This window comes from Trichogramma pretiosum, unplaced genomic scaffold (genome assembly GCF_000599845.2).
Source record: "Trichogramma pretiosum strain Unisexual culture from Peru unplaced genomic scaffold, Tpre_2.0 scaffold73, whole genome shotgun sequence".
NCBI classification, from domain to species: Eukaryota; Metazoa; Arthropoda; class Insecta; order Hymenoptera; family Trichogrammatidae; genus Trichogramma; species Trichogramma pretiosum.
In genome coordinates this window covers 186,977-204,913 of record NW_019641624.1, presented here as the reverse complement: position 1 = coordinate 204,913, position 17,937 = coordinate 186,977, and the positions used below count along the sequence as shown (strand labels likewise).

At 41.9% G+C, this 17,937-nt stretch overlaps 3 protein-coding genes across 4 annotated transcripts; all 3 read right to left on the bottom strand.

The window, feature by feature from the left end:
• Positions 1-814: 814 nt before the first annotated feature.
• On the bottom strand, positions 815-3,570 carry LOC106653655 (suppressor APC domain-containing protein 2). 2 transcript variants are annotated; one of them, XM_014373182.2, is made up of 7 exons: positions 2,993-3,570; positions 2,508-2,912; positions 2,096-2,439; positions 1,863-2,006; positions 1,574-1,786; positions 1,348-1,493; positions 815-1,263 (listed from the first exon to the last, which is right to left on the bottom strand). In XM_014373182.2, exons 1-7 carry the CDS (start codon positions 3,105-3,107, stop codon positions 1,257-1,259), a joined length of 1,374 nt encoding a protein of 457 aa, XP_014228668.1. In that variant the 5' UTR covers positions 3,108-3,570; the 3' UTR covers positions 815-1,256. The 2 variants fall into 2 exon arrangements, with proteins under 2 accessions (XP_014228668.1, XP_014228669.1); XM_014373183.2 differs by lacking the exon at positions 815-1,263 and having other exon boundaries at positions 1,344-1,493.
• A 515-nt stretch (positions 3,571-4,085) lies between these two features.
• On the bottom strand, positions 4,086-11,528 carry LOC106653657 (tryptophan 5-hydroxylase 1). The gene is made up of 12 exons (XM_014373185.2): positions 11,341-11,528; positions 11,091-11,195; positions 10,760-10,973; positions 10,587-10,690; positions 10,443-10,510; positions 9,925-9,975; positions 9,231-9,329; positions 9,100-9,146; positions 8,882-9,017; positions 8,647-8,773; positions 4,909-5,138; positions 4,086-4,844 (listed from the first exon to the last, which is right to left on the bottom strand). Exons 1-12 carry the CDS (start codon positions 11,437-11,439, stop codon positions 4,436-4,438), a joined length of 1,689 nt encoding a protein of 562 aa, XP_014228671.1. The 5' UTR covers positions 11,440-11,528; the 3' UTR covers positions 4,086-4,435.
• On the bottom strand, positions 5,908-8,366 carry LOC111693669 (ankyrin-3-like). Its single transcript, XM_023459017.1, has one exon. The coding sequence runs from the start codon at positions 8,204-8,206 to the stop codon at positions 5,909-5,911; it is 2,298 nt and encodes a 765-aa protein (XP_023314785.1). The 5' UTR covers positions 8,207-8,366; the 3' UTR covers position 5,908.
• Positions 11,529-17,937: the final 6,409 nt, after the last annotated feature.

Sequence of the window (17,937 nt, the reverse complement as noted above, 5' to 3'; positions counted from 1 at the left end):
CTGCGAGTGCGAGATCGGCGACGAGCGTTACCAAAAATAATCCATTTAAATAAAAAAAAAAAAAAAATAAATATTTGAGAGCTTTGAAGAGCGTGCGAGCTTTCTCGTTGAATTTTTTCACAGTAAGAGAAACAAACAAAGGAGAACAAAAAAAATGCCTAAACGACGAATTATGTACTTGCCTCGATAAAGCGAGAAATACAGAGAGCTTCAAACGATCATCGACGTTTACGCGCGACTGATCCTCGTGCGTGAACGATTTCCCTTTTTTTCTTCTTCTATTTTCACGCGACCGAACGATTTGATCGAAAGCTCGGCGGAGTCGTTTGGTCTCTTAATATAAAATAACAACAGCACTCGGCGAGGCGCGTAACACGACTGAAAAGCCTAGCGGCGGCGACGGCGTCGTCGCTTATACCAACACGAGGCATCGTATTAGCCAGATGCGTGATATTAAACCCTCTCTCGGCCTTTTATACACATATAATAACGCATGATGATGATGTCCCACGCATCTCTATCGAGTCTCGAGAGCGCAGCAGCAGCATCAGCATCAGCCATTGGCTTCTCTCGTTTTCTTTTAGGAGTGCGTAATTCATGCACATGCTGAATGTATTTATCTGTACGTCGAATGCTCTTCTCCACTGCTGCTGTTGCTGCTTTATTTCCGTTCTTACAAGAGCGAGCGAGAGAGAGAGACAAGTCAGTGTTTCGCGCTTTATCCATCGAAATATTCGAAAAGCTTTTTCAGCCAAGCGCGCTTTATGTTCCTTTGTTTCTTAAGAAAAACCCAATCTCACATTGTGTATGGCGCTAATTATAATTTATTCACAAAAAAATTGCAAAACGTATATAAATATATATAAATAATGTCAATATGTATGGGCAACGAAACAATTATTTGAAATACGTAAAATAGATAAAAAATAATTGCTAAAAGTACGATACAACAATTAAGTACAAAAAATGGATCGGATGATTTCACAGCGTTTGGTTATAAAACGTCGACTCGCTTAAGGTTTACATTGGATTAGTCACGACTTATAATTTTTTTTAAATTAATAATAATTAATTATTACTCGACTCGAAGTAAAATATTAAGATTACAGACTTATTCACTTTGATTAAAAAAGTTTAAAAAAATAAAATAAAACAACGCAAGCACACGCAGTTCGACTAGCCTGAGTCAGTCTCGACGCGTGTGGCTTAATCTTTGATTCCCTTTCTCTATGTATTGCACGTTTCCAAGCGTTCAGCTAAATTCTGAGAAAAAAAAGAAATTGAAGACGTTTTATCAGAGTGCTCATATCGTATGCACACGTGCAGTTTTGTCTACGTTACACTCACATGAATGTTTGATCGTGTTGCTCGTGTATCATCGTCGATCTCCGAGACTGGATTACACCGCTCTGATGACGATCGTATAGCTCTCGCATCAGGCTGTCCTTCTCTTGCTCCAGCAAAGCTATTCGGTGGCTCTTTTTATTGACCTCCTGTAAACGAGATGTGCAAGTTGATCGACGAGTCGAAACTTTACGCGCGACATCGAGAAAGCTGAGATGCATGCACAAACCTCCGTTAGTCGATGATTTTTTTGCTTCAATCTGGACAGCATGTCTTGCTGGTATTGATGATTCGTCGCTGGATAACTCATGAATTCTAAATTCATGTGTGGTAAGCCTCCTTTGTCCCATGTCGCTATTAATGTTGCTAAATGTCTGTTGGCTTCTACCACTCTTGCTCGTTGCAACATCAATTTTTCCATTTGTGTTCCAGACCATGGTTCCTAGTTATGTAAAAAATAAAGACATGATTTTCCACTTTTATAAAATAAACATTTCCAATATGAATAATTATCCTACATGTGATCCCATTATTTCTACTTGTTTCATTTTTTCTTGAACGAAGGAAATTTGTTTCAGATACCATTCTCTTGCTTTTTCAACAGCATTGTATCCCATGAGTAGTACTTCTTTCTCTTCTTCTATTTGTTTAAGTTTTTTAATCTTTTGAAAATAAAAATTTGTATTAATTTTTGTATAATTGTGATTATATGGTAAGTATACTAATATAGTAATTAGAAACAAAAACTCACCATATTATAATCTATACCATTTTGTAAAGTATGCCTCCTTGGCTCTCTTCTGCGATTTGTAGTTTTTTTCTGCATTTGCATGGCTAACTGATGTGAAGATTGAGCATCAACAGCTCTACCATCTCCCATATCACGAATTGGATACATCATATTATTAGTATTAGGTGACCACTTTGTTCCAGGTATTTGACGCTTATCAGAATTCTTATCTGTTCCCATCATTACACCTATTTGCCAATTTTGAAGCGCAGTTCTGATTTCTGATTTATCAAAATTTCTATCTCCAGTTAAAATTCTATTATCTAAAGCTGCACCAGTACGTGGAGGTTTTGGTGGACCATAGACTACCGAACAATAAAAACAATGATAATTTTGTTTTAAAAACAGAAAAAAGTGTAAAGAATTTGCTTACCTTTGATTTGTTTTGGCTCTGTTGAAATTCTAACATCTACATCGAAAGGCTGATGATTCACTTCCTTTCTTCCAGGCAACTGTGGCATGCTGAGCGTCCTCTGCTGAGATATTATATTATTTGGTCTGATAGCAGCAGTGTTTGGAGAAATCCAAACATTTTTAGCTTGGCTCTCGAGTACAGGTGCTGATGGTGGCCTGTTTGGTTGATTTGGATCCAGCTGCTTGGCATCGTTCATCGCTTGGGTATGTGACAGGGCCAATTTTAAGCCTGCGCAAAATCTATCAAAGGTCAAAAGACCATTGGGGGGTGTGACTTTCTTTATGCACTCCAGAACTCCTTTGGGTAATCCAGAGGACTCATCGTCGCGCCATCGAGTCTCGATGTCTGCATAGTTGACGTAGCCTGTCACATAAGAGTGGTCAGAATGCGAATCGACATCTAATTTAATAATAAGCAGTAACAAATGTATCTCATTGACTGACCAGTGTGATGATCGTCCATTATGTCAAAGAGAGTCCTCATTGCACTTATGAAATTCTTTGGCAGTCCGTCCACGCCGTTCTTGGGCATTTGCGCCATTTCTCTCGAGTTTTGCATTTTTTCGAAGTCAATCGGCCGCTAAACGTGCTAATTAATATACAAACTAACAGCTGTGCGTGCCGATCTACGAACGAAAGGATTAAAAAAAAATGAAAGGCACGTCGATGCAAGGCAATGTACCAGGTAGAGCAGACGCCATGTGTAACGTAAACAAAGATTGTTTACCAAGAGTCGGAGCAGTCCCCGTTATCACAATAATAAACTCGCGCAATCGCGTACAAAAAATTCCAACTCGAAGATGCTATTAATCGCAACGCAGCTCTATTAACAACAAGATCGAAAGGTGGAAGCCCGAGGGATTGATAATGGAGAAAAAAATTCCCACGCAGAGATTTACATATTATTATATACAGTCGTATCCGCGCACACCTATATCTACGCCACAGGTGGTTGTTGAACTGACATGTATCTATATAGTGTGGCAGGTATATTGAAGAGGTAGATGTGTATGTATACAATGCTGCACTGTACGCGCGCGGCTTGACGTGTTGTAGGATTCATCGCGCGCAGACTGCGGCAGCCAGCCAGCCAGACGTGGAGGAGCAGTGGCGGCGCGCCACGTTCGATTGCTCAAGCTTCGCGACCAGTGTCAAATGTCAATTTCAGAATTCTGTACAGATATTTGTAATATAATAATAAAATGGATATTACTTGAGTTGATTTTTTATAATTATTATAAAGGATGGACATATTACGATGCTACGACAGAATGAAAAAAAACGAACTTATTTTTAAATGAATAAGCAGCTACATGAGAACAACTGTAAGATGTGAAACTTCTTCAAGATTAATTGTGGCAAATAATATTGGAATAAAATTAAGACGAATAAATAAATTAAAGGTCAATAGGTGATAAATTATAAGGTGCAAACGAGTCAACGATCGATTGAATGACAATAACGATTTCTTTTAATTAGATGTACACAATGTATTTTTCATAATATTATTTAGCTGGACAAGCTGAAATCGGTTATACACTATATAATAATTTGAATATGATAGTCGAATATAATAATCGGATCGTTGGAATTACAATATGACATTCAATATACTCGTTTAATATCAGAAATATTTAATTTACATCTGTATTATATTATTTAATAATATTGGACCCTCGTTTAATGGCTATAACATAATAAGCTATACATATTTAATTCCCATTACATCTCCGTAATGATCGCGACGTGAACCAACGATACAATATTCTATACATTTATAATCTAATATAATAATGATATAAGTCACGCTGCAATTGCAATTAAAATCAATCAATCGAATAATCGACGCGATATGTATCAGCAGAAGTGCGAAAAGACAGAAGCCAACTATGCCTTGTAGGACGACGAGGCTTCGGGGATCGGTTGCTGCTTTTCCTGCTGCTTCTCGTCACGATTCGGACTCGCGTCGCTGTCGTCGTCGTCACTGCTACTATCCGAATCGTCGTCGTCGTTTTTTTGCCTCCTTCGCTGTTGCGCCGAGGAGGAGGACGGGGGTGAGCTGCTTCCGCTGCCGCTGGCGATGCAGCCTTTGGTGAGGAGATTGGCGATGCGCTCGACGTCGACGCTCTCGTCCTGCTCCTGGATCTTGCGCAGGGCATTGGAGACGATGCAGAGATCGCCGCGTAGCTCGCTCACCAGGGCGGTGATCTTCTGGGCGTCGGTGAGCACGTCGACGGATTGGGTGTAGGGATTGTAGCGCAGACCGAAGGCTCGCTTGATGCCGCTGGCGAATTCTCTGTGAAATTTTAATAAATCGATTTCGGCGTGTATTCGAAAGTGCGATGCACAATCGTGCTTACCTCATTTTTTCCTTGGCCTCCTCGATGCTGTCGCTGTAGTAGTAGGCGTTCTGGAAGGCCGTGATGATGCACTCCTGGTGGACGGTGACCTCGGGCTCGAAGCGCAGTATCTTGGCGGGCGCCGAGACGGCGTGGCGCAGCTCGGCGATCGACGACAGCAGACCCGCCCCGTAGACGCGCAGCTCACCGTCCTGCTTGCACAGGCCGAACTCCACCGTGAAGAAGTACAGCTGCATGCGAGCGAACGAGTGGAGTTTGAGCTTTTATTTTTCACGAGTAAACACTTTTGCCGATGGTGACTTGATTACATGATTTATTGAATCATGTATTGATTTTTAAGTTTTTTAATTGCATCGATTCGTTTGCCGAATTTTTTAAAACCTAGTAGTCTCAAAAAAGCTGCTTATAGATTTTTAAGAAATTGACAATTTTATTTCTCAAATAGTAATTCTGAAATAGAATGACTTAGCTATATTTAAAATTATATAATTAAATTGAATTGATGATTGAAAATATAACATTGGCAAGGCAACCACGCATCTGTCGAAAGTAATATTAGAGTAATTTTCGTTGACATGAACTTGGTAATCAAGTATAATTGAGTAAATAGAGATGATAAACATGCTGAGAAAGCTCCAACATTATCAGAGTTCTCTATGATATTTAAGATTTTATTAATTATCTCAATGATTTTAAAGAAAAATCAAAAACATAATATACAAACGAGCCAGCAGTCCAAATTTTTAGCCATATTGCTAATGTTTGTAAATTCGAAAGAATTATAATTCCTGATCTTTGTTACTTTGTATAGGGGTTATCTGAAAACTGTAAGTAAGCCACCTAGCGGTTGGTCATGGCAAATGATTGTGTTTTTGTCCATAGAAAAATTGAAACTCGCTTTTTTAAATCGATCAATTTATTTAAATGATGTATGAAAAATATGTAACATTATATTAAATAATACAAAATAAAAAAAATACCGCAAACATGCGGATCGCCATCACGCGTTCTGACCCGCAGCCGCCAAGCAAATGTTAAATAAATCCTCGTTCGCGAGCCGATCGAGGATCTTCTCGCAGAACTCAAGAGGCAGCCGGTAATTTATCAGCTCCCTAAAAGGATCCAACGTCCAGCGCTGGAAAAATCCTCTCGACATCTTTTCCCACAGATGCAAAGCACAACGGCTAATGTCATACGGGTAGCCGCAGAGAACCCGCAATCGTTCCGGTAAATCGAAGTAGTCCGCGTACGTGAGCAGTTCATCCTCCTCCTCGGGTTTCAATCGAACCAGATCGTAGACAGACAGGTTCGGCTTCGTCATTATTCGCTTTGCTTTGTACACGAACACCGCGTCGTCGCACAACAGTTTTTGCTGATCGTCCGACGGCGATCTCTCGAACAGTTCGTACTCGGCGAACAATTTCATGATCGTCAGGGCGGCGCTTCGGTCCAGCCGGTATCCTGCGACCTCGAGACGCTCGGCGCACATCAGCGCGCTGACCACTAGTCTTAATTTACTTTCGTACCAAACGTAAAAGATAGAGCTCACCCTCGCACGAAATTTATCGATCAAGCACGTCGCCGAGGGAAAAACGAATTCGGTCAGATCGGCGCCGCGATTCAAGAGAACATCGACCGCGGACGGAAAAACATTTTCCACGGCCAATTGCAGGGCTGTGTTGCCCTTGTCGTCGCGGGCGTCGACGCGCACCGTCCGATTCAACTCGTCGTTGACCTTGAAAAACAGATCTATCAAGCTATCGTCCTTGACGACTCTGTCGCAAGCAACGTGCAGAGGTGTCCGTCCCTCTGCATTGGATAAATTTGGATCCGCGCCGTTTCTCAGCAGCGACTCAATCGTGTCGATCAAGCCATTGTCCAGAGCCAAGTGCAGCGGTGTGTTACCTTCCTTGTCCCGAGCGTTAACTCGAGAAAACGCACTCACCAGGTGTCTAGCGGGGTAATGCTTGCAAGCGACGTGCAGAGGAGTCTCCCCCTTGGCATTGGTCGAATTTCTATTCGCGCCGTTTCTCATCAGCCACTCGGCCAGACGGGTACGATTGTAGTCCAGCGCCAAGTGCAGTGGTGTGTTACCCTCATTGTCCTGGGCATTAACAAACAACGGCTTCGATTTCTCGTCCACGTACTCGAGCAACATCGACGGGTAAAAATCGTCGTTGTATCTCGTGCAAACGACGTGCAGAGGTGTCGATCCCTCGATATTAGCTGTGGTCGGATCGGCTCCTTGTCTAATCAGCCACTCGACCACCTTCCTGTGGTTATTGTCCAGCGCCAGGTGCAGCGGTGTGTTGCTCTTATCGTCCTCGGCATTGACGTAAGTCGACTTCCATTTCTCCTTCACGTACTCGAGCAACATCGACGGGTAAAAATCGTCGTTGTATCTCGCGCAAACGACGTGCAGAGCTGTCGTTCCCTCGGCATTGACCAGGGTCGGATCGACTCCCAGTCTCAGCAGCAGCTCGGCCACCTCCTTCTTGTGGTTATCGTGCACTGCCCAGTGCAGCGGTGTGTTACCTTCATTGTCCCGAGCGTCGATCCGCACCCTCCGATCGAACTTGTCGCAGAGCTCCAAAAACCTCTCGATCACGTGGACATGGCACAAATTGTACAGAGCTGCCCGGCCTTGCGCATCGGCCGAATTCGGATCGGCTCCTCGTCTCAACAGCTCCTCGTATATCCTGTCGTGGCCGTTGGATACGGCGTGGTACAGCGGCGTTTTACCTTCATTGTCCCGCATGGCGTCGAGCTGCAACGGCTGGCCTCGTTCGTCGCCGAGCCGGAGGAATTTCTCAACGACGTCTTCGCGGCCGTACATGCAGGCCACGTGGAAGTGCGTCAGGCCCGACTCGACGTCCATGTAATTCGCGTCGTGCCCGTCGTATATTTCAAAGAGAACCGGAAAGACGGAGAAGCATCTGTTTCTGGCCGCGCGATGAATCGCGGTGGTTTGATTCAGCAACGGCTCGCCGCGTTCGTCGAGCTCGGGCTTGTATTTGTAGCCGGTACGAGCCACGAAATCAATGAGTTGAAACTTTGCCTCGTACGGGATGCCCGGTTTTTGGTAGTTCAGCTCTCTCACGCACTCCGCTATCACCCAATCTATTTCATCGTTTTGATAAATTTCTCGAAGATTTGGGAGTTGTGCCTTCCAATTGCAGATCAAACGGTAAAATTGCCAGACAAATGCCCGTCGCTCATCTTCGATCTCCCAATTGACACTTTCTCGTATGCTCTTCAATTTTTCTTCTCCATCGAATCCGTCACTGGACTCGAACATTTTTCCGCGCGCTCACTCGCGCACAACATACGCACAATGCTGATTCGAGATACTTTGTATTTTTGAGACAAACACGAAAATAACTCGCTGCGGTCGATACGATTTTTCCAGACCGGTTCACTGTGCCGCGTCGTAACGTATACTGACCATATGTACGAGAGTAGAGAACACGTTGTGTGGCACAGAAGTTTAATAAAAGACACGAGAGATGTATAACGCGATGACTCGGCAATAATGACTGTTTCCCTACTCCGCTCGAATTCCACTTTCTAATCGTAACTGCCGAATTCACCGACTCCGACCGAACTATACATATTGCGAGTTTGGGTCATCGATTCCTTCATACGCGTAATCCATGCGAGTGTTTTGGAAAGATCAATATTTTCTATAAATATGTTTTTTTTTAAATAATAGATGGATATACGTAATGATGAATTTACCGTTGCGAGTTTGTCGACGTCCTCGTCGGCGGCGCCGAGCGAGGCCAGTCCCAGCTCCTGGGAGAATTGGGCGAAGCTCGGGTTCGCCAGCAGCGGCATATGGCCCAGTAGCTCGTGACAACAATCCCTGCGGCGCATCGATCGAAACGAAACGGTATCAAAAATATTGCATCGGCGTGCGCTCAATAATAGGACGATATATAATGTATTTAGCATAAATAATTATTTCGCTCACGGCTCGGGTGTGTAGAACGGATCGGACGAGTGGCGTATGTACTGCGTGCAGTGGAACACGCGAAAAGCCAGGCCGGCGAGGAAATCCCGTGGCGACAGGTAACCCGCGACCGGTCGCAGCTGAAAGCCCGTCATCTCTGTAAAGCCACGAAGCGAAGGGTTGTACGTTGAATTGTTTATCAATTGTAACAAAAAAATAAAAATTATGAGCCAACTCACTCTTAAGAAAGACATTGACGTCCTGCAGTTGGGGGATGTTGTCCTCTCTGCAAGAAAAGAAAGACAATTTAAAATGAAGCTCGAACGATCGTCATCGTATTATGAAATTTAACGAGTGCCTCAGCTCGTACCTGTATCCGCAATACTTTTCCAATTTCGGCCAGTTCTCCAGGAACTCCTTGCAGGCGTGCTTCTGATACAACTGATGCAGCTCGCGAAATATCGTCCCCCTGTTTGAAACGAATCGCGAATTACGTATCGATCGCCGTACGCAGCAGCTTTTCTTGCGATTACTAAAAAACTATATAGATATACGTCGATCGCGCGCGTAGCTCGCGACGTGCGAAGGATTATATATCCTTGTGTCGGTCCGTGTGCAGTGCAACTACCTATATATAGATCCGTATCGGTCCGTATATATATACACGAACTTGCAGCGGCGTTGCGTCTAAGAATCAAATCAGGGCAATTAGGTTCGCATTCAAGAGCTTCGACAAACTCTCGCAGTTCTCTCTCTCTCTCTCTCTTCCTCTCCAGCTAGAGCTTGAAAAAATAAGAAAGAATGAAAAGAAAAGGAAGAAGAGCGAGGAAAGGCCGAGGGCGGGGACGGGGGCGAACTCGGGAGCAAACTTGGCAGCGGTAGATTGACTTCATGAAGACGGAAACACGAACTGTCGACGTTCTCTTAAATACATATACGCTGCATCCGCCGGCCCACGCAATTTCGCACGCGTACGGTATACGCGGCTATGCGTAATTACAGTCAGTGAGAGCGCGAGTCGTTTTTTTTTTTCATTCTTCTTCGTATCGCGTTGTCATACTCACCAGGTCTTTATCTCCTCGGGTGTGTATTGTATTTTCGGGATCGGCATACCACTGCGGGAAAAATATATCGATTAGAAAAAAAATGAATAATCCGTGCGCTTGGATTCCTGATGTACAGATGCTCAATATTAATAATGGCTCGATTACCATAACAAATAGCCATTTGAAGTGTATTAAAATTTAATTATTGGTCTATTTATTTTGACGATTTTACAGTAACAATCGGATATTAAGATTTTGATGCGATAATACAACTTTAAGATTTCACCGCTAGGTGTCAAGTACAATTTTCCATAAATCTGCAAGTGGCAAAATCAATATAATGGTATAAGTCAAAGCACAGTTTTATCGTATTCACTTGTTTATGTTCTTTGACTTCAATACATATTTAGCTAAACAGTACTTCTCTAATGATCCTTTTATGTCGAACAAATTATTTTATTGGACAAAATTTGGTCACAGAATGTTGAGCATTTCTATCAGGGATCGCGAATGTGTTGTTATATCAAAAAACTTACTATTTGTAATTATTAGCTATGTCGGCGAACTGCTCGCGACGTTTGCGGTAAACAGGATCCTTGAAACCCTTTGAAAATTTTCGAAAAAACAGTCGAAGCCTTGTGCATAAACATGATTAAGGATAAACGAATACGATTACTCACGGGATGATCGGCGTCCAGCTCGGTACCGTACATCAGCACCTTCTGCGCCTTGTCCAGGTCGGCGATTTTACGCGGGAACCAGACCATGTCGACCTCGCTGAAATCTACGCGGGGAAAAAAACGAAAAAATAACTAGTAGAAAAAAAAAATGAGACGAGCGAGATCTCGCTCACCGAAGCTCGGAGCTGCCGACAAGGGCGGATGATGGGGCATGGTGCCGATCTCCTCGTACTGGGCCAGATTGATGGCGGCCACCTCGCGGCTCAGCATGCGCGTCAGCTGCTCCATGCGTTTGCCGTCGCACTCAACGTCCACCAGGATCTCGTACTCGGAGCCGCGACGCATGGATTTGCGCGACTCGATGTGCACCACGTTCACTCCCAGGTCCTGCGTGAACGGGATCGATCGAGATGTTAGAGAGAGAGAGAGAGAGAGAAAGGTTCCCGCAAATTTTAATGGAAAAACTCACTGATCGCACTGTTTTTTCGTCGCGTATAAACGTACCTGAAAAACTTGCAGCGCCCGCGCCAGGCCGCCGATTTGATTTTTCAGCGAGAAGACGACAGAATTTTTCGTGTCGCCGCTGGCCACCTTCTCGTGCATCGGTACCTGCGTCATTCGCACGATTATAGCCATGTATGAAGATAAGCACTCGTTATTATTATTTTCCCAAAATATCAAGTAATCGCACGAGTCATGCACGCACTTCAACAACAAAAAAAACTCCGCAATTAAAATCGAGTCGTGTACCTACATCGCGACTCTTGTGCAGAGGACTGCCCTCCTTGACGGTCCACTCCTCGTCGCGGCGATAGAGCCACATGCCCAGCAGACCCTTGCCCGAACCACTCATGACTTTTCGCCTGTAGTTTTGTATACGTGGATAGTTCCTGGGTCCGAGAAAAAATCGCGCACTAAAAAGCTCTTAAAAAGGAGAGACGATCACGGCAGTCTTCCGAACCGAACGCGAAGGAAGCGCGACGAATAATGCGCCCCGGAGCTTTTCTACGGTGTACGAAAGCTTGGAGTTCTCCAAGCTCTCTCTCTCTATTTTATCCCCACCCCCCAGTACGAAGGTGTGTATAAAATAGGGCTCCGACAGCAATTCAAGAAATTATCTAGTTTTGGTACTGTTGTAAGCTGTACGAATTACAATTTATTTTTATTTATTTTTATAAATGTTTCAAAAGAAACTATTACATGACCATTGTTGAACGAGATACCATCTGAGTACTCATTACGGTCGAACAATCGTTCGCAGCGTTACGAGAGATTACTTTTTTTTTTAATGAAAATCAAGATTTTTCTAAATTAACAGATCGCCGCGCAATAAAAAAAAAAAGAAGAAGAAAAAGAAATAGCTTCGAATCGCAGCGCACACATCGCCGCAGTGTCATGAAAGCTCAAGTTTGACGCTCGAACCCAAGCACACACACACACACATACATACAGCCACTTTCAATCTAATCTTAGTAAATCAACATTGACCGCCGCGAAAGAGAGAGAAAGAGAGAGAGAAAGCTCGAATTGAGCTTTATCTAATAGAAATGAAATGAAAGTAAGAAAAAAAAGTGCTCGGTATAAAGAGGATGCGTCGGCGTAGTTTTTATCGGCCAAGTATATGCAGTGGCGAGCAGTAGTAGCGGTAGTGCTAGCCCTCGGGCTGCTTCTCTCAACGTACATCCAACGTGAAATAGATGCAGCACATTAGCGCTCGAGGTGGCGAGTAAGATCTGTATGCGCATACGTTTTTTCACGGCTCGGTGATTTTTCACTTTCTGGAGGCTGTAGGGTCTGTGATTTATATTCAAGCGTGTATAACGTAACGATAAAATTAATCAGGCGCGTTCTTGCGCGTGGGTGTACGTAATGTTACGTGGGTAGAGAAATTTTAGATAACGATTACTCGAGTAAGAACAATTGGGAAGGTCGTCGCGCACATTATATACGAATGTACCCGCATCGGCGACATAAAGGACAGTTGTGACGAACGCAAAGTTGACGAGCTTTTCTCTCTGACTCTCTCTCTCTCTCTCTCTTTCTCTGCCTCTCTCTGCCTCTCTGTCTCAGTGCTATATAAAAAGCGAAGAAAATAATCGTTCGATTTTTATGCGCAACTTCTCGTTGTATATATTACTGCTACTCGTCTCGTAACTTGAACGGAAGAAAATCGTCTTTTCTCGTTGTATGTATTCTCGCTCCGAAGAAAGCATCAATCACTCAGCTAAAAAGAGAGTGAACGAGCAAATCTCTTGGGTAAACTGGCGGGATAATTGTGCCGAGAGCTCGTTCGATATGTATACGCATCATAAAAAATAAGCATGTTTTAGTACGATTTATTCCTGTATTATAAAATTTTCTACTATAAATGCTACTTTGACAAATAAATATTGATCGTTCACGAGACAAGAGATTGCTAATAAACAATAACTTAGCTTAGCTTCAAATATATTGTTTTGATTGATTTTCTGTGTCGTCATCGAGTTATTGAATGACGGCTCAATAAATAGAATGAAAACGTCAGCCATAAATATAAGTACTGAATTGTAAAATAAGTCGAAAAATATCTACGAAAAAAATGATTAGGAAATATTGAATCAAATTAAATTCATTTACAATGTAAGACGTTTTTTGGACTTACGCAATCTAGTTTACAGTGATGTAAATTAAATTATCAGACGTGTAGTTGAAAATTTCATTTTCGAGCCTGTCGTTGAGCCTCTTTCATTAGGAAGCAATCATTGAGAAAACACTTTTTTCATGATACATGAATGTTTTACGGGGTAAAAATTAGTTAAAAGTAATTCAAATAAAAATTCTCAGAGGGTTTTGATAATTTTGCATTTTCGTTTATTACCGCTGATTGTTACTTCGGACTCATTATTTTTCAATAATTTTCTGTAAATTTTAAATATATTTACACCCACAAGATTCAAAGTTGCTCGGTGTGACTTATTTTTACATCACTCTAGCCTAGCCCTATATTCCCTATGCTTGTGCATAGCTATGCATGGCAATTTTATTTTTTATAAATATAGAATAATTTTATCACATGAATACATCGTACCGTGAATATAACAATTTGAATGGAACCTTTTTATTTAGATATATTTGTATTCTACTTGGAAGGCGTAAGAAATAAGAATACTGTTGAAATATTCCACGAGCTGCAACATGTGAGCGAATACATATCTGCCAAAATGAGTGATTTGCAACCAGAGAAAAAAGCTACAGCTAAAGGTAAAAAAAATCTGCTGCACCTCCAAATTCCAAGAACGCAAAGAAACCTGACAAAAGTGTTAGCAATGATGAAGATCCAGAAAATTCGATCGAATCAGAAACTGCTAACACTAATGCTAGTGAAAGTAGCGATGATGAAAGCGATGATGAAATCAATGAGGAAAACGATAAGGAAAGCGATGAGGAGGATGCAGAATCAACAGATGAAGATAGTAGCGCCGATGAGGAGTCAAGCAGAAGTAATTCAAAGGATGAATGATGATGATGATGAAATGATGAAAATGCAAGAAAAAGATAATCTACCTCGCAATGCATATATGCATTTTTTGTATACAAAAAAGCGCAATTAATTATCTGCATCTCAGTAAGAAATAACATTTTTTTTATAATTTCATTCAAAACTGAATTTAAAAAAATCATACAGAAAGATGTTATGTTCTGTTCCAGTTCCTCATTTTTTATAGATTAGAGAAGAAACAAAAATAATTATTTTCCTTTGATTACACTACATGTAGAGTCGATAAGTAGATTACAAATGTTATGTCAATCCGAGTTCAACTTAAATATGGATTCGTGAAAAAAAATTTATCATCAAAAAAAGGTGTATTACTCGTAGTTGCTATTTAGTTTTAGTAGTTTAAGAATTTCTGTTCAAAATTAGTCAACAATTTCAATATATGTCGTGTGATATATTTTTTTATAAAAACACTGTAGTTATTGGGATTACATAATTTTATGTTATATGAAAACTATTACTTTCCGATTTCATTAATAAAAAACAAAAAAAATGTTATTATTTTTCACAATTATTTAAATAAACTGCATGTTGTTAATTACTTTTAAGTCATTTTTTCAATTAAATATCTACCATTAATACATATTTATTTCACATATTAATCAAATATTAGAATTCTTAATATGTATTCATTACAAAATTGCCTATCTTTAAACTCACAAAAACCACTTGAATAGCATTGGTCGTGATCGATTTTTCTAAACCACATAAAAACGTATTGATATAATTCATAAAAAAATTTCCATTTAAGAATCTATAAAAAACAGTAAAATAATATCGGTTGACATCCATTTTTCCAAACCATGTAAATTCCGGTAGATATAATTGGCAAAAAAAGTTACCCTCTATGAACCTATACAAAACACTTCGATAAATTTTCACCATTTGAAACCATTAACTTAAAAATGCTTCCAAGCTAAATCCTATTAAAACCGAAACAGGAAAAAAATCAATGTGGATTACATGTTAGAGTATGAAAGTATTAACAATAGGGAGTTAACAATAGGGACAGTGTAAATCGTGGCTGCGTGAGCGGCTTCGGCATTCATTACCGAAACTTAAGGAGACCTCCCTCCTCCAAAATGAAAAAAAAAATGTTTTTTCTATAATTTGTTGCCACCCAGTGTTGTCTGCTACAATTGTTTCAGCAGAACACGAAAAAAAAACCGCGGCGGGAGCGGTTAAGAAAAAACCATTAATTTTATTACCCTGAAATTTTAACACAATAATCTGTCCTTGTTAATGCTCAGAATGAACTAGAATGAAAATCATTGGTTAAAAAATAAAGAAATTGCGGCTTTTTTTCGAAAATTGTTTATATCTCCAAAAATATTATGCCGATTTTTTCCATAATCGTTCCGGCCGTGGTATTTTTTCGTATTCTTTTAAAGAAATTGTAGCAGACGATACCACGTGTGTGTGTCGTCGCCGCGCATGTATATACTTTCTAATGCGCTGTCAAAAAACATCTCACACTATAGTCTTTCGTTTCACGATCAGTTTTACCTCAACTACTACGTGCAACTGTATGCTGCGTACAACTCTCTCTTTCGGTTTGTGCTAGTGCTGTGTAAATTTCGACCACGTGCTCGGTAGTGGCATACACTGAGAAAAAAAATTCATTGATTCAATGAAATCTAATTTAATATTTTATTCTACTTATAAAAATCTACTTATAAAAAAGAGATAGACCTCAAAGTGAAGCATCGAAAAACGACGTCTAATTGACTGACACTGACGACACCCGACGTGAGCCGACTCGATACGAGCGCCTGCGTTGCTAACTGTCTTAACTTTGACGCGCGCGAAGTGCGTTTGAAACTTACTATTTCTGAACTATTTCTGAATCTTTAACTAACCTCAAAACACGACTGAAAAAATTGACGCGCGCGAAGCGCGTTTGAAACTTATTACTATTTGTGAATCTTAAATTAACCTCAAAACCCGAATAAAAAGTTGATACGCGCGATTAATTTAATCAAATGATTGATTGAAGCAATGAAACTTTGGTATAAACAATTAAATATTTTGTTGGATGAAATAAAAAAGATTATTTTAATGAAATTATTTCATAGATTGTATTTAATTAAATAACTTTGTTGAATCAATGATTCTATTTTCTCAGTGTATAAATTGAAACTTTATCATTGCGCTCGAGTTAATTCATTTCAAGTTCCTTCCATTATGGAGCCCTTATTGAACAATGAACGACCAGAAGACTGGAAAAGAGTTCTGGAAAACATAGAAAACGAAGAGGAAAGACGTAAATATTTTTGTGACGAAATCAAAGGTGCGATCGAATTAATAATCCCGAATGTTCAGGATTTGATCATGCAGTTGACGAAGTGCGAAAGCCTATTTCCCAGTGTCGATAGTGCCTATAATACGAGATACTTCATGAAATACGCATTGGAGCATGGATTGCTGGAGATGTTGAAAGCGCTCGATGAAAACGGTATGGCGCAATTCGACTCGTTCAGATGGGAGGATGGAAAATCAGCCGTTCATTATTTGGTCGAACGAGCCGCTTACGATTTTATTCAGTTCAGCGATCTTATCCTATACATTTTGCAACGTCTCACGGTGAATCATCGGGACGTGTGGGGCTTCACGCTCTTGCACGGGGCCTGCGCCATCGGCCGAGTGGACCTGGTGCGAAAGTTCATGGGCACCAACGAGGGTCAACCAGCCGCCGCCGGCGGGGGGATCGACGACGATCGTCTCGCGCACTCGTGGGCGTGCTCGCCGCCGTTGCACTTAGCCGCTCGGTTCGGGCACTCGGACTGCGTCAAGCTGCTGCTGCGCGAAGGCCGAGCCGATCCGAACCGCGAGGACGAGCACGAGGCGGGCGCGACTCCACTGCACGCGCTCGCGCTTACCTGCCTGCTCGAGACGGGCGGGGGCTTCTACTTTAACGACGAGAGAAGACCGGTAGCGAAGATAATCGACGCGCTCCTCGAGGCCGGGGCGAACATCGAGGCGCGCGATCGTCGCGGCCTGAGTCCTTTGGGGGCGGCGGTGGCGCGTCACGACACGGAGCTCGCGCGAGCGCTCCTGGACAGAGGCGCGGACGTGGCCTCGCTGGACGAGGACGGATGGTTCCGTGGCGCCGCGCGGGACAATTTCTCCGCGCACGAATTGAAGTGCTACCCGCTGACTTTGGAGATCATCGAGACGATGAAATTACTCAAGTCGGCCGGCCGCGAGATGAGCCACGAGACCCGGCATAGAATGTTGAAGTATTGGAAGAAGATTCAGGAAAACGATACGGACCACCTGATCCCCGACGATAGTGAGTCATTCAACCTTTTTTTTTCATCGTTAAGTTACTTACTTACTTTTATTCATGGTACGATAATATTTTTCATCTCCTAATGCTGCAGGCGCACTCGAAGCATTATCTTATATAAGGATCGTGCAGAATTTGATCATATTCAACGAGTATGGTTTCTACATTAGACCAGAGTCTATGAATCACTTGCGCCAATTTTACGAAGCGACGAGGAAAAAAATGCCAGTAACGTACGCCGAACAAGTTGACATACCCGATGATCCACAGAATCAATTTTTCATGGATATGTTGAAGATCGAAGTAGATAAGTTGAAAGGAATTAAGTTGAACGACGACATCTCGCTCTATCGGCTGTGCCAAATGAATTATCGTCGAGGTTACTCGATTTTGGAAAAAATGAACGATTGGCGCGTGCCATCGATGAACGACAACGAAATACGTTTGTTGCGGCAGATCGTAAAGAGACACATAGGGAACATTTTGATAAGGGGACATTTGAAATTGTTCGCGGCCGAGCTCTTCGC